This window comes from Aquarana catesbeiana, linkage group LG06 (genome assembly GCF_042186555.1).
Source record: "Aquarana catesbeiana isolate 2022-GZ linkage group LG06, ASM4218655v1, whole genome shotgun sequence".
Taxonomy (NCBI): Eukaryota; Metazoa; Chordata; class Amphibia; order Anura; family Ranidae; genus Aquarana; species Aquarana catesbeiana.
This window is the reverse complement of record NC_133329.1, coordinates 303,799,004-303,811,472: the sequence shown is the minus strand read 5'-3', so window position 1 is coordinate 303,811,472 and position 12,469 is coordinate 303,799,004. Positions and strand designations below refer to the sequence as shown.

At 40.7% G+C, this 12,469-nt stretch overlaps 1 protein-coding gene across 1 annotated transcript in view; it reads right to left on the bottom strand.

Moving 5' to 3' along the window:
- Positions 1-12,469, bottom strand: part of SPAG16 (sperm associated antigen 16) — a 1,492,162-nt gene that overhangs the window by 791,929 nt on the left and 687,764 nt on the right. The window contains exon 11 of the mRNA XM_073633573.1: positions 4,128-4,271. Within this exon, the coding sequence (XP_073489674.1) occupies positions 4,128-4,271 (144 nt within the window). The remainder of the gene's footprint in view (positions 1-4,127; positions 4,272-12,469) is intronic.

The window sequence follows — 12,469 nt, the reverse complement described above, 5'->3', positions numbered from 1 at the left end:
TTTTTTTTCTGTTGCTGGTGGGATTCCCTTAAAAGAGAAGCATGGGATTTTTTTTTTCTTAATCATACTTATCTAGGTGGATGCAGCATTGGTCTAATGCTGCAACTGTTCCCCGTTGGCTCTAACACTGAGAACCAATTGATTAAACACCGCAGATTTCTCGGTTCTCACAGCTCCATGAGCAGAGAGCTAGCAGTCGCCAGCTCTCTGCTCTGCTCCCTCGCTCTCACTGGAGCACTGGGTTGTGGAGGGGGCTGTGGAGGTGGGCGGAAGCGGCTGGCTCAGGCTCTCAGCGGTGCGCTGAGAGGCTTAGTCATGTGCTAGGCCAGGCATGTGGGCAGATCCCAATCATATGGTCACGATCTTTCCCGAACCTGGACCGGCTCTGTGACGTCAGCCCGCTGTCTGCTGAAAACGAATCATAGGAGTGCAGATCATGCTGTGATCCACAGGAGAAGTACATCCAAACGAGCTTTGCCAGTACTGCTTTAATTTCCTGTCTTGCAACAGGAAATAAGGGACAATCTTTCTCCTAACTACATAGGATTCCTATCTTAGAGAGTTGTTACATGAACAGGTATCCCCATTGGAGGATTTTACCTATTGCGCTGAAGACAACTTCACATTTTTGGATTTCCCCTCACTTGCTGTCAGAGGGAGAGTAGTGACCAGAACAAATGGAAGGGCAAGTCTCCCCAGTTGGGATACAGACAAAAAAAAAACACAACTTGACAAAGTGACCAAAAGAAAAAAATAGGTGAAGTTAACTGTTGATAGAAGGTGGCTAAGTGATATGGGAACAATTTTAAAGGTAAATGGTTTGGTTGATTAAGAGTTAAGCTAATAGTTTAGGGGTTCAGTGTTGTGAGGGAGGTTAAAAGTAAAGGTGATAGTTTATGTATTAAGGTGTCGGAGAGGTTAACTTTCAGGGGGTTCCTGAGTATTAGAGGTAGTTTTTATTACTGCTGTAACTACTTTTTTATGTAAACACATGAGCAAATAACTAAAAGCTAAAAAAACTGAGGGGTTAATTTACTAAAACTGGAGAGTACAAAATCTGATGCAGCTGTGCATAGAAACCAATCAGCTTCCATTTATGTTTTTATTTTATTTTTTGGCAAAGCTTAATTGAGCAAGCTGAATTTAGAAGCTGATTGGCTACCATGCACGGCTGCAACAGATTCTGCACTCTTCAGTTTTAGTAAATCAACCTCAATGTATTGCAGAGGCAGAAAGTGATGTGTGACATTACAATGCTTGAGTGTCATGGGGTTTCTTCTGTTATTAGGCCAGTTTTTCATAGTGCAAAACAAGACATACGATTTGGGTTGTACAGTATTTACTTTGGATCAACTAAAGCTGTTAAAAACATTAGAAAATAGTCTAACATGCATGTATGATCCAACTATTTTGCAATGTCTGCAGGAAAAACAAATTCCATAAATGGGAACACACTGGTTGCACAAGCATCCTTATTATGCAGGGTATCATGAAAGAGGAGGCACAACTTCAAGTGACAAAAATTCTTAGGTCTAGCTTAATTTAGGGAAAAAAAGTAAGATCATACAATGTTTTTTGCACATGGGACTGTATGAAGGTGCCCCACAGACACTAGACGATTGCCTGATTTTTGGCTGGATCAGGAGAATGTTATTGTATGCCTAGATATAAGAAATGTTCTCAACTAGGAATATAGATTCTCTAAACTGATCCACATATAAACAGTTCTAAACATAAACAGGGTCAAAACAAGAGCACATGAGCATTCTTTAATTGCACTAAATTTGGGTATGTTTTTTACCATAGAGAATAGTTGACATTTGGCCAGCATTCACTGCAAAAGTGAATTATCTTTAATCAGACCCAGGGCAGCCAACCCAACATCTAAACAAGTATGCATGCACGTTTATATAAGATATTTATGACAATTAGTGTTGTGGCCTACAGCAGTGCTCAGCTACCTATTATTAAAATCAGCTAGCAGGCTAGATTGCAACAACCAGTTGCTGACATGCCAAATAGCTGTTCTTAACCACTCTGAAAATCAACCAACAGTTTGGATTCATATTTTGACATTCTACTTATATATCTAGCTCTGATGAAAGAAGCACCCTTGAGCCCCCAAAATGCCTTGTCTACACAAACAGAAGCTACCTGAAGTTTTCCCACACTACTTGGAGGAACCAAAATCATTTTGGGGACTCAGTGTCACCCATTCATCTTTTTAACAGTATAGCTAAAGTTCTGACTTTAGCTATACTTTCAAATAAAACTATAAAGAGAGAATCATGCAGACTGCCAAAGATGAAATTTTCTGAAAATGTTAACTGTCTGGCTATCATGATTTATTCATTTGTGTCATCGACTTAGATCAAGTAATCAGATGAAAATGTTTTAGTTTCTTCAACTTTCCTGATTTGCATATGTGTAGTGTTACTCCTGTAGGATCTGCTAGATAGAATGGGTCTTCTGGTTCTTGGCCTTGACCTCCTCAGAAATCTCAACCTCTCTGACACCAAATCAGATAATAAAAGGTAACTGAATGTATTGTGAATTAGGTCAATGGGTAACCAGGTAAACACAAAATAAATTGACAATAGTATTGATATTGGCTAACATACAGGGTATTCACTGGCAAAATATAAAACAGCCTTTAAATGTAACCACTATTTCAGCATAAATAGTAACAATGTCACCCAAAGTGCAGCAGTGAGCAGTGAATAAAGTTGACCTGTTAATAAATGACTACTAACATGCACTGATGGCAGCTATGCTTGGCCTAAACTGACTGGATTGGCCCAGACCATATGACTAAATACATAAAAAGACAAATGGGGTGTAGCAATCGTAATGGGAGGGGCAGTCTCTAATATGGTTCTTTGTCCGGCTACTGTTGCGGCCCTTTAAGAACGTTGGTGCACTTGGTTAAAAAGTCCCCTTTGAGAACCTACAGGCAGTGAATAAGCAGTAAGTACCAGCTTGTTTCAGTATAGTTCTTGGTGGCTGCAGTCAGTTACAGATGCATTTTGATAATCCTGCAGCTCAGACTCTTTAAGAGGGGCATGGTTACATGATAAATCTGGTTGAAAAAAGACACAAGTCCATCTAGTTCAACCAATAAAAGGGTAAATATGGTAAATATGGTATAGACAGTGCTGGGTTAAATTGGGTGTGGCAGGGTTCTAAGGCATAACTGTCTTACCCTCAGCTATGTGTGTAACAATGGACAGAAGGCTTAGCAGTCTGCTCTTGCGGTAGCCCCTTCAATTCCACTATGATGTTGCAAGAGTCCACCAACTGTGCAGTGAGCCTGAGTACACTCGGGTTTCCTGGCCACAATGAGACAAGAAGCTGTGATGCGGGCAAGGCTGCTGGATATCTAGTGCTCCTGATGGTGAATAACTCAGAGGGTAAATGGCTCGGCTTCCATGGAGACAAGATCCCTTGGATGCATCTACCAGAACTCCCACAGCACCGAAACAGTAGCTTTTCCCAGACTATTCCACTTAAGTCCTCTGTTGGCTTCTCCTGTACCCTAAGCATAACAGGATCTGCAGTTTAGAAACCCTGTTGTTCTTTTACCTGGTTGTTGCTTTGGACTACACCTTCCAAGATTCCCAACATCCTGCATAAAAGTCTATGGGTTTTCTTGGCTTAGTTCTCCTCCTACTGACTGGAGGAAAATGGTGCAGCATAATTTCAGTATCTCAGCAAAAGGGGGGACAGAATATAAGCAATATATCTATCTACATACTGCAGTAGTCCAGAACCTAAAGAAAGTATTACAGCTCATAGAAAAACCTAAAATCAAGAAGCTAGCATTTTCAGAAGGAAGTCACCAATGACAGCCCCCATATTCCTCTCCTGGTGAGTTTACTGTAAGATTCTTGCCCTCGGGTATGAAATGCTGGAACAGGTTAGGGTAGCAATATCATGTTATGATGTGTCATCTCTGTGAACATGGTTGTCTCACCAGAGTTGTTCATGCATTTACAAATCAGATTTTTACAGAATGCAAACTAACAGTTCTTATGCCACTAGTTATAGACCAATATCATTTTAATGCTCCACTGTCACTGCACAAACTCATGGATGGAGTATAGACTTATAGAAAAATATTTCCTTACTTTGGATGGAAACAGCAACCTGAAAGCCAGTCAGTGTGCCCTTCGCCAGTCATAATTATCTCTCCACTGGGGATAGACCACATCTTCCAGAGCCGATCATCACTGGCTGTCACCAGGATTTCTTTACGAGGATGTAGGGCCACACTGCAAGACAAATATATATGACATTTTACACACTTTTCTAAGCATATTGGCTGTCTCAGTAAAAAATACTTTTACTTTTTTTCTTCTACAGCATTATGGAAAAGTGAAGGAATTATCTGAATGGCTGCTACGTAAGCGCAATGTAGATAAAGATTAGAACTGCAGTCAAAACATATTTTTTGATATCATTTAGTAGGGTTGGCCCATGTTTGGTAGATTTCCTCTTACTCCCTCTGTCCCTGGGATGGTAACTGTTTTCAAGGGACTATTTTCAGGTGCAATAAATTAGGGCAGAGTACCCACACATACAGAATAACAATAATTTTGTTTTATTAGGTTTCACCACTGCTGGTTTCCAATAATCACCTCAATGAATGTAGACCTTTAAGTGCACTTAGTTCCTCAGTGTATTTAAACTAATGAAACTGCAAAAGTATAGGTACTTTGAGGTACTTGCAAGTACCTCCTAGACAGTTTTGCATGCCTAGGAAGCCACAGTATCTTGAGTGCACACTATTCACAATCTCTTCACTTATGCTCATCCTGGAACTAAGGTCCATCACTCTTACACCCTGTTCATGCCAATAACAGCGCCAGAGTCATTGTGGCCACTCAAAGTATATCTCAAACCAATCACCAAAATTTTATAAATGTTTTAGCAAATTAAGGTAATTTAAAAGTTGTTTGAATTCATTTTCAATATGCATCTGTTATCAGAAAATATCTGTTGGTTTTGCCATGATGTTTTTTTAGGCACCTCCTATAATGGAGGACAACTGTCCCCGCAATTTTGCTCCTGTGTTGTCAACCTGTTATTGTATCCCTGTAAAAGACTATAAGTGGGAACCTCAATACACATTGTTCAGGCATGGTCTTCTGTTGCCACAATCAGGGAACTGGTCCAGTGCAATAAATCTGCAAGTGCATGCAGATAGTGAGGTGCAAAAAGGATAGAAAGAGGTGATTTTGGCATTTTATGAAAAAAGGCAGATGCCCAATTATAATAAATATGTATTTTGGTTTTAAAATTTTTAACAAAGACAAAGAGGTTAACAGAGAAATTGACAAAAGTTCTCACAAAGTAATGACCACAAACAAATGATACAAAATACATCACCATTTTGGTACACAAAGTCAACATGTATCCTACTACAGTGATGAGCTGACATCTGCCCCTTCAAAAAGTCACGTTATCCTGTTAGCTTCCAGGGCTTTAGCCCAGAAAAACCAGAAGCAAAGGAATATTAAAATTAACAGTATGCATACTTGGTGACCTTTCAAAGCATGGATAAGCTTATGTATGGGTCTATCCTATAAAGATCATCGTGCCATCTGGTAAGTCTCTGAAGCAGCTCTCATAGCTGTAAGTCTCTAAAGTAAGACTATGGTGCCATGGGATCTGAATGTACAATACATGGGTGTCCGCAAAAGAGGAGGGCCACAAAGAAGTATAGGAGAAGGAAAAAGGTAGGAGGAGAGAGAAAATGGGAGGGAGTGAAAGGTGTGGACCTAGCTTTCAGAAGGGGAAATTCCCAGTGGACCGTGAGATGAGTATTGACTGGTGAAAATGTGTTGGTTTATTCTAGGAAGTGAGTTAGCAAACAAAACTTCATCCACTTTAAAGTGTAACTGCCCAAACTTTGTTCCTGGTTTCACAGATAAAGCCTTTCAGCTGAAGCCAGACCAGAACCTGATCAGAGCTTCTGTCTTTCTTGGTCCTTTGGGATGGGTCCATCCATCGGTCCTGTATTGATCACTCAACTCCTCTGTTCTGGGCAGGTGGAAGATTTTGAAAGTGTCTCATTTCGTTTTGTCTCTCCCAAATCATATCTGTTTCCGCAGACAACCTTCATTTGAAGGCAACCTACTTCATTTGAAGACCTTTGTCTGGGAGATCTCTCTCCTTGAAATTCTTGATGATCCGATAAATGGTTGATTTAGGTGCAATCTTAGTAACAGCAATGTCCTTTCCTCTGAATCTCTAGTGAAAAAGCAATGATGACTACACATGTTTAATTGCAGGTAACCGTGATTAACAGAGGAAAAACAATGATTTCAAGTACCACCCTATTTTTAAAGCTTTCGGTCTGTTATTCTAACTCAATCAACATTACAGAGTGATTTCCAACCCACGTTAACGAGAGAATCACTGTGTTAACGAGAGAATCACTGACATGATGTCAGCTGGTCCTTTCTGGCAGGGCCGAAATGCAGTGGAAATGTTTTTTTTGGGATCAAGTTAATTTTCATTGCAAAGAGGGACTTTGCAATTAATTGCAATCCAACTGATCACTCTTCATAACATTGTGGAGTATATGCAAATTGCCATCATAAAAGCTAAAGCAGCAGACTTTGTGAAAATTAATATTTGTATCATTCTCAAAACGTTTGGGCATGGCTGTATGTTCTCAGAGGACCAAAAGAACAGAATACTCCTCTTTGCTCACAAGTCTTCCCTTTGCAGTAAATACCAGAAGATCACATTTACAATCTTGATGCATCTCACCCCATCAGTACTAGCGTCACTATTCCCTGATGACAACCTGTTGTGCTAGCGCCATAATCTCATTGTGCATGATTGATTGAAAGCCTACCAATGTTTCTATGTACTGGAGGGCTACACTTATAGCTGTTGTCACTAAATACCTCTGTAATTTTACGTGCAAAGTGCGGAGGAATTCAAATGTTTAGTCATATGTGGTAAAAAATTTGAACCCATCCAACTTGGTTTGGGCACAAATGCATCCCATGCATTTTTTTTTTGCTTTGTATTTAGGACCTTATTTGTGCCTTGAAAATGATTGCAAGAAAAAATTCAGACCAGACATAACCCAAAATATTACACTCCTTTGGAAAAGCTTAATTTGCTTTAGAACAGAACTTTTTTTTGCTTTTTATTTCAAACACTTCAAGTTCAAAATTGTGCATGCATGCACACCTGCAAATCTGTGTTACCTTTTTCATTAACCATATTTTATAGTATCCATACACCACCTTGCCTAGTCTGTTCATCAGCATTTGTGGACATTGATAAAAGAGTGCTCTGAGGGGAGTGAATTCTCATAGTAAACATTCCCTATATGTTTTTTTTTTTTTTAGTCTTTGCCAGATCCTGCCATGTAATAGGACAGCTCTATCCCAGCCAAATCCTCCCTTTCTCCTGCTCTATTTTCTGATACTTTTCACTTGTTTTACAAAATGCAGCTGTCAACAAATGAGAGTACATATCAAAGAACTCAGAGAAGCCACACTGTTCTGCGCAGTGATGTTCTCTGGCTCTTATGAAAATAAAGGAGCATAATGACATACTAAGAAGGAGTAGTCAAAAGACTTAGACCATTGAACTGTCCATTCAGCAGGCCTGAAGCCAAGAGGTTACACAGAACCTCTGGTCCTTCACTGTGCCTGCACAGAAGCTGGAAATATCTGGAAAAGCCACAACAGTTTTTCAATGTATGCACTATTTTTAACCCGCAATTATAGTGTTTTACATAAAAGTGCTTGTACAATGTAAAAAAAAACAAAAAACACAACACAAAAACTTAAGCTCTGATTTAGGTATATAATAAAAGTAGTTGAAGTAGTGTATAGGCGTTTACCAAATACTGTATGTTGTTTACTGTTATGCAAGATTCTCTTAGCAGCAAAATGGTTAAAGTGGTTGTAAACCCACTTTAAAAAAAAAAAAAAAAAACCTAACACCTGCAAGACAAAGTCATAATGAGCTAGTATGTATAGCATACTAGCTCATTATGTAATACTCACCTGAGATCGAAGCCCTCACTGCGGTGCCCGTACACAGCACCAGCTGGCAACATCACTCCCGGGGGTTAATTCCGGGTATCGTGGCTCTGGCGCTGTGATTGGCCGGAACCGCGATGACATCACCCCCGTGCATGCGCGTGGGTGTCGCCGGTAACGGCACACTCACTGGAGCAACGGCAGATACATGCCATTGTTTCAGTGCGCATGTGCCTATGACATCGGCACATGCAGGGGACAGGGGATATCTCCTAAACCGTGCAGGTTTAGGAGATATCCTGGGTAGCTACAGGTAAGCCTTATTATAGGCTTACCTGTAGTAAAAAGTGATCTGTAAGGGTTTACAACCACTTTAAGAGTTAATTTGGAATATTTTCCGATTTCAAATAAGTCATAATCACTGTAATTTTCACAATTTGCCGCTGTTAGGCATGAGCTCCCATGGAAAAAATTATGAATTGTGTTTCTTTTTCTAGTCAATTCCTCCCTGGTATGTCCATAGCACAAATGATTGGCTGAATGCTCTCATCATTTTGCTCCCTCAGGTCTCTCCTCGTGACAACAATAACTTCAGAACTCAATGCTTCTCTGACTTCGGGCACTAAAATGGATCCATTCCCTTGTTGCAAATTGCTTTGCCTCCATGTTTCCAACAGAGATATCAGACTTGGGAATCGTGCGACGATGCCTTGAGAGTATCTCTGGCTGACGGGAGCTATCTAGCCGAGACACCTGGCTGCTTTCTCTGTGCTTTATCATAGCCGTTCATCAGGTTCCATTACAGAGATATCTGTATGTCTGTAACAGAGCTAAGAGAAACTGAAAATGAGAAAGTGGCAAAGAAAAAAAGAATTGCACTTGAATCCCATCAAAACTTTGTGCCAGCCCTTGACAATGAAGTACATACATACTATATATATATATATATATACACACACACACACACACACACACATTTACACACACACACACACACACAGTACTGTGCATTATTTTTAGGCAGGTGTGAAGAAATGCTATTAAGAACGCTTTCAAAAATGATTGTTTATTTTTATCAATCTACAAAATGTAAATGAGCGAACAGCAAAAAAAATCTAAATCAAATACACTTGCATGCAGTTTTTGTAGGAGCTTTGTATGTTGTTCCAAACATCTTGAAGAACTAGTAACCACAGATCGTCTGTGAATGTAGGCTTGTGAATCCTTGTGTCTCTTCCTGTAACTGTCTCTTCATGTAGGACAATGACCCCAAACATACAGAAATTTCAATTAAGTACTATCTTCTGCATAAAAAAAAAGAATAAGGAGTCCTGGAAGTGATGGTTTCATTCCCTCAGAATCCTGATCTCAACGTCTTTGAGCCTGTCTCAAATTACACGAGGAAACAGAAGGATTTAAGGCAGCCTACATCCAGAGAGGATCTGTGGTTAGTTCTGCAAGAAGTTTGGAACAATCTACCTGCTAAGTGTGTGCAAGTGTACCTAGAAGAATTGATGCTGTTTTGAAGGCAAACAGTGGTCACACCAAATATTGATTTGATTTGGAGTTCTCTCCTGTTCTCCTGTTGTACTATCCATTTTGATAATTGATATAAACAAACAAATAACACTTCTATTTTGGAAAGCATTCTTAATTTACAGCATTTTATACACCTGCCTAAAGTGGATTTTTTTTTAAATTTCTTTTTTTATGTCATAATGTAGAGTATAAGATTTCCTATCATTTGAGCCCAGTCTTGCCACAAAGAGTTAATCCAGCTCTGAGCAATCCTCTTATTGTTCAGTGAGATAAATCTTGACAAACAGAGAAAAACTTTGTCAAATCCTCCCCCTTGCTGTGAGTGACAGGTGATTTACATCTCATTATATCTCATTATCTCATTACATCTTGTGCACTAGCCTAAGACATGCATTATTTTTTAATTCCCACCCCCACTCCTTTCTTCATCAGCTTTGCAAGGATTGGCTGTTCCAAACCTCAGCATGATTTGGCATGCTGAAGTCATGTGGTTACTTTCCTGTCTTTTCACTGGAAGTTAGAGATCATAGCAGAAGTTCAGTGTAAGAAAAACACAGGAGAAAATGCATATTGACAAGGGGAGTGTAGAGGTGGGCAGGGAGTCTGACATCATGACTCCACCCACCGAGCTCCAGACAACAGACCCACCCACAGAATCTTTCATTTTTCGGCTCTCATAACAGACAGAGGGGAGACATTTGACAGGTAAAGATACATGCAGGAGGCATGTACATCCTTATAGATAACCCCTATGGCAGTAGTTTAGAAAGGATGACATTGGGTTTACATCCACTTTAAACTTTTGCACTGTATATAATTATATATACCGTATTTATCGGCGTATAACATGCGCCGGCGTATAACACGCACCCCAAGTTTAGGAGGAAAGTTTAAGGAAAAAAACTTACATTTAAATGCCCATCAATGCAGCCTCATCAGTGTCCATCTGTAGTGTTGTCCCTGATTGCAGCCTTGTTCCCCATTTCAACATTGTCCCCATTGCAGCCTTGTCCCCCATTGCAGCCTTGTCCCCCATTGCAGCCTTGTTAGTGTCCATCTGTAGTCTGTGCATCTTTGAAAATGGCACCGCCGCTCTCGGCCGCTTTCGGCCATTCTCGGCGGCTCTCGGCCGCTCTCGGACGCACTCGGCTTTCGGCGGCTCCCGCGGGACTGTGAGAGGCGCCGAGAATGGCCGAAAGTGGGCAAAAGCCGTCGAGAATGGCCGAGAGCCGCCGAGAATTGACGAAAGCGACGAGAGCCCCCGAGAATGGCCGAAAGCGGCCGAGAATGGCGATAAGCTAAAAGCCGCTGAGAGCGGCCGAAAAGCTTACAATCGGCGGGGGATCGGCATATAACACGCACCCACAATTTTCCCCTGATTTTCAGGGGGAAAAAGTGCGTGTTATACGCTGATAAATACGGTATATATATATATATATATATATACACACACACATACACACGCACACAGTATATATATATATATATATATATATATATATATATATATATATATATATATATATAGGGTTGGAGTGCTGCACTGGTTTTGGCAGAGCAAAATCTACATTAGACAGGGACATCCAGAAAAAGTTCAAGCATATTTATTCTGAACTTGTGTTTAGCAGGGCAGCAAAAATGCACATTTTTAATGCAGGAGGGCTTTGTACATAATATTTATAGCTTAAAACAAAAAACATCTGCTCATTGGAGCCACTAACTAAACTCAGGTTGAGATCGGACTAACAGGGTGCCCCCCTAGTGGGTTCCCCAAAACAAACAGGCAGCACTTGAACCACTTTTTTATCAGCATTCAGCCTATTCACCCAACAGCAGGCTCCCAAAGCAGACAGAGCAAAATAAAGGAAGACCTGTATCAGTCAGGTCGCAGTAAAAGCCTGTTAAAAGCTGAGACTAATGACGAGGGCTCTGTCTACTACTGGTTTTATCCACATTAGCCATAGATCCTGGAGCCCCTAACCATGTTTATAAGAAAAACCTAGGTGACACAGCTGTCAGCAATCCTGCCCGCCTCACAATACATGCATTTGGAACAAAAGTTTTGGACTTGCCCAGGATTCGCCTATGTTTTCAGGTGCAATAATGTAGGATACTCAAATATAGTAACACGGTTTGGGCCTTTTTGGCTAGGTTTCCACCACTGCTGACTTCCAATAAACATTTAAACACTTGTAGACCTTTAACTGCAGTTAGACTATAAAGAACATTTTGTCAGGCTCCTCACTGTGTTTAGACAACTTGCACTTTTAAATTTTATAATTAGAAACCACACCTAGCAAGGACTTTGTGAACCTCCTAAATGGAGACAAGACAGGTCAGAGACAAGCCGGGTCAGTAACAGGAATTCCAATAGTATCAAGAACAGGAACACAGGAACACACGGGGAGAGCTGAAGATCAATGGCTAATGGCTCATGCTGCTCGCCTTAAATCGGCCACTGGGTGCCAGAATTGCGTGCGCACTACTGCATGGATACTCGCAGCTGTTTGTGCCATGTCTTCCCCACTTTCGGCAGTCCGGGATCCCACTGTGATGGGAGGTGGAGGTGAATCCACTCTTCCTGCAAAGGAACCAGAAGTGGCTGGCTTGAGCAAAGAAACATGAAAGACTGAGTGATTCTTATAATAGCTCGGCAAGGACAGTTCGAAGGCCACAGGGTTAACTTCCTTCTTAATTGCAAATGGGCCAATGAATCTTGGACCCAACTTCTGCGAAGGTCAGGATAATTTAAGGTTAACTGTGGAGAGCCACACTTTGTCGCCAACCTTCAGAGCTGGATTCCTTTTTATTCTTCTTGTCATAGTATCTTTTGTTATCCTCTTGTGCCCTTCGCATTGTTTCCTGAAGAACTTGGTAATTCTCCTGGATGAAAGTTAACCTGTTCTGTACTGCAGGTA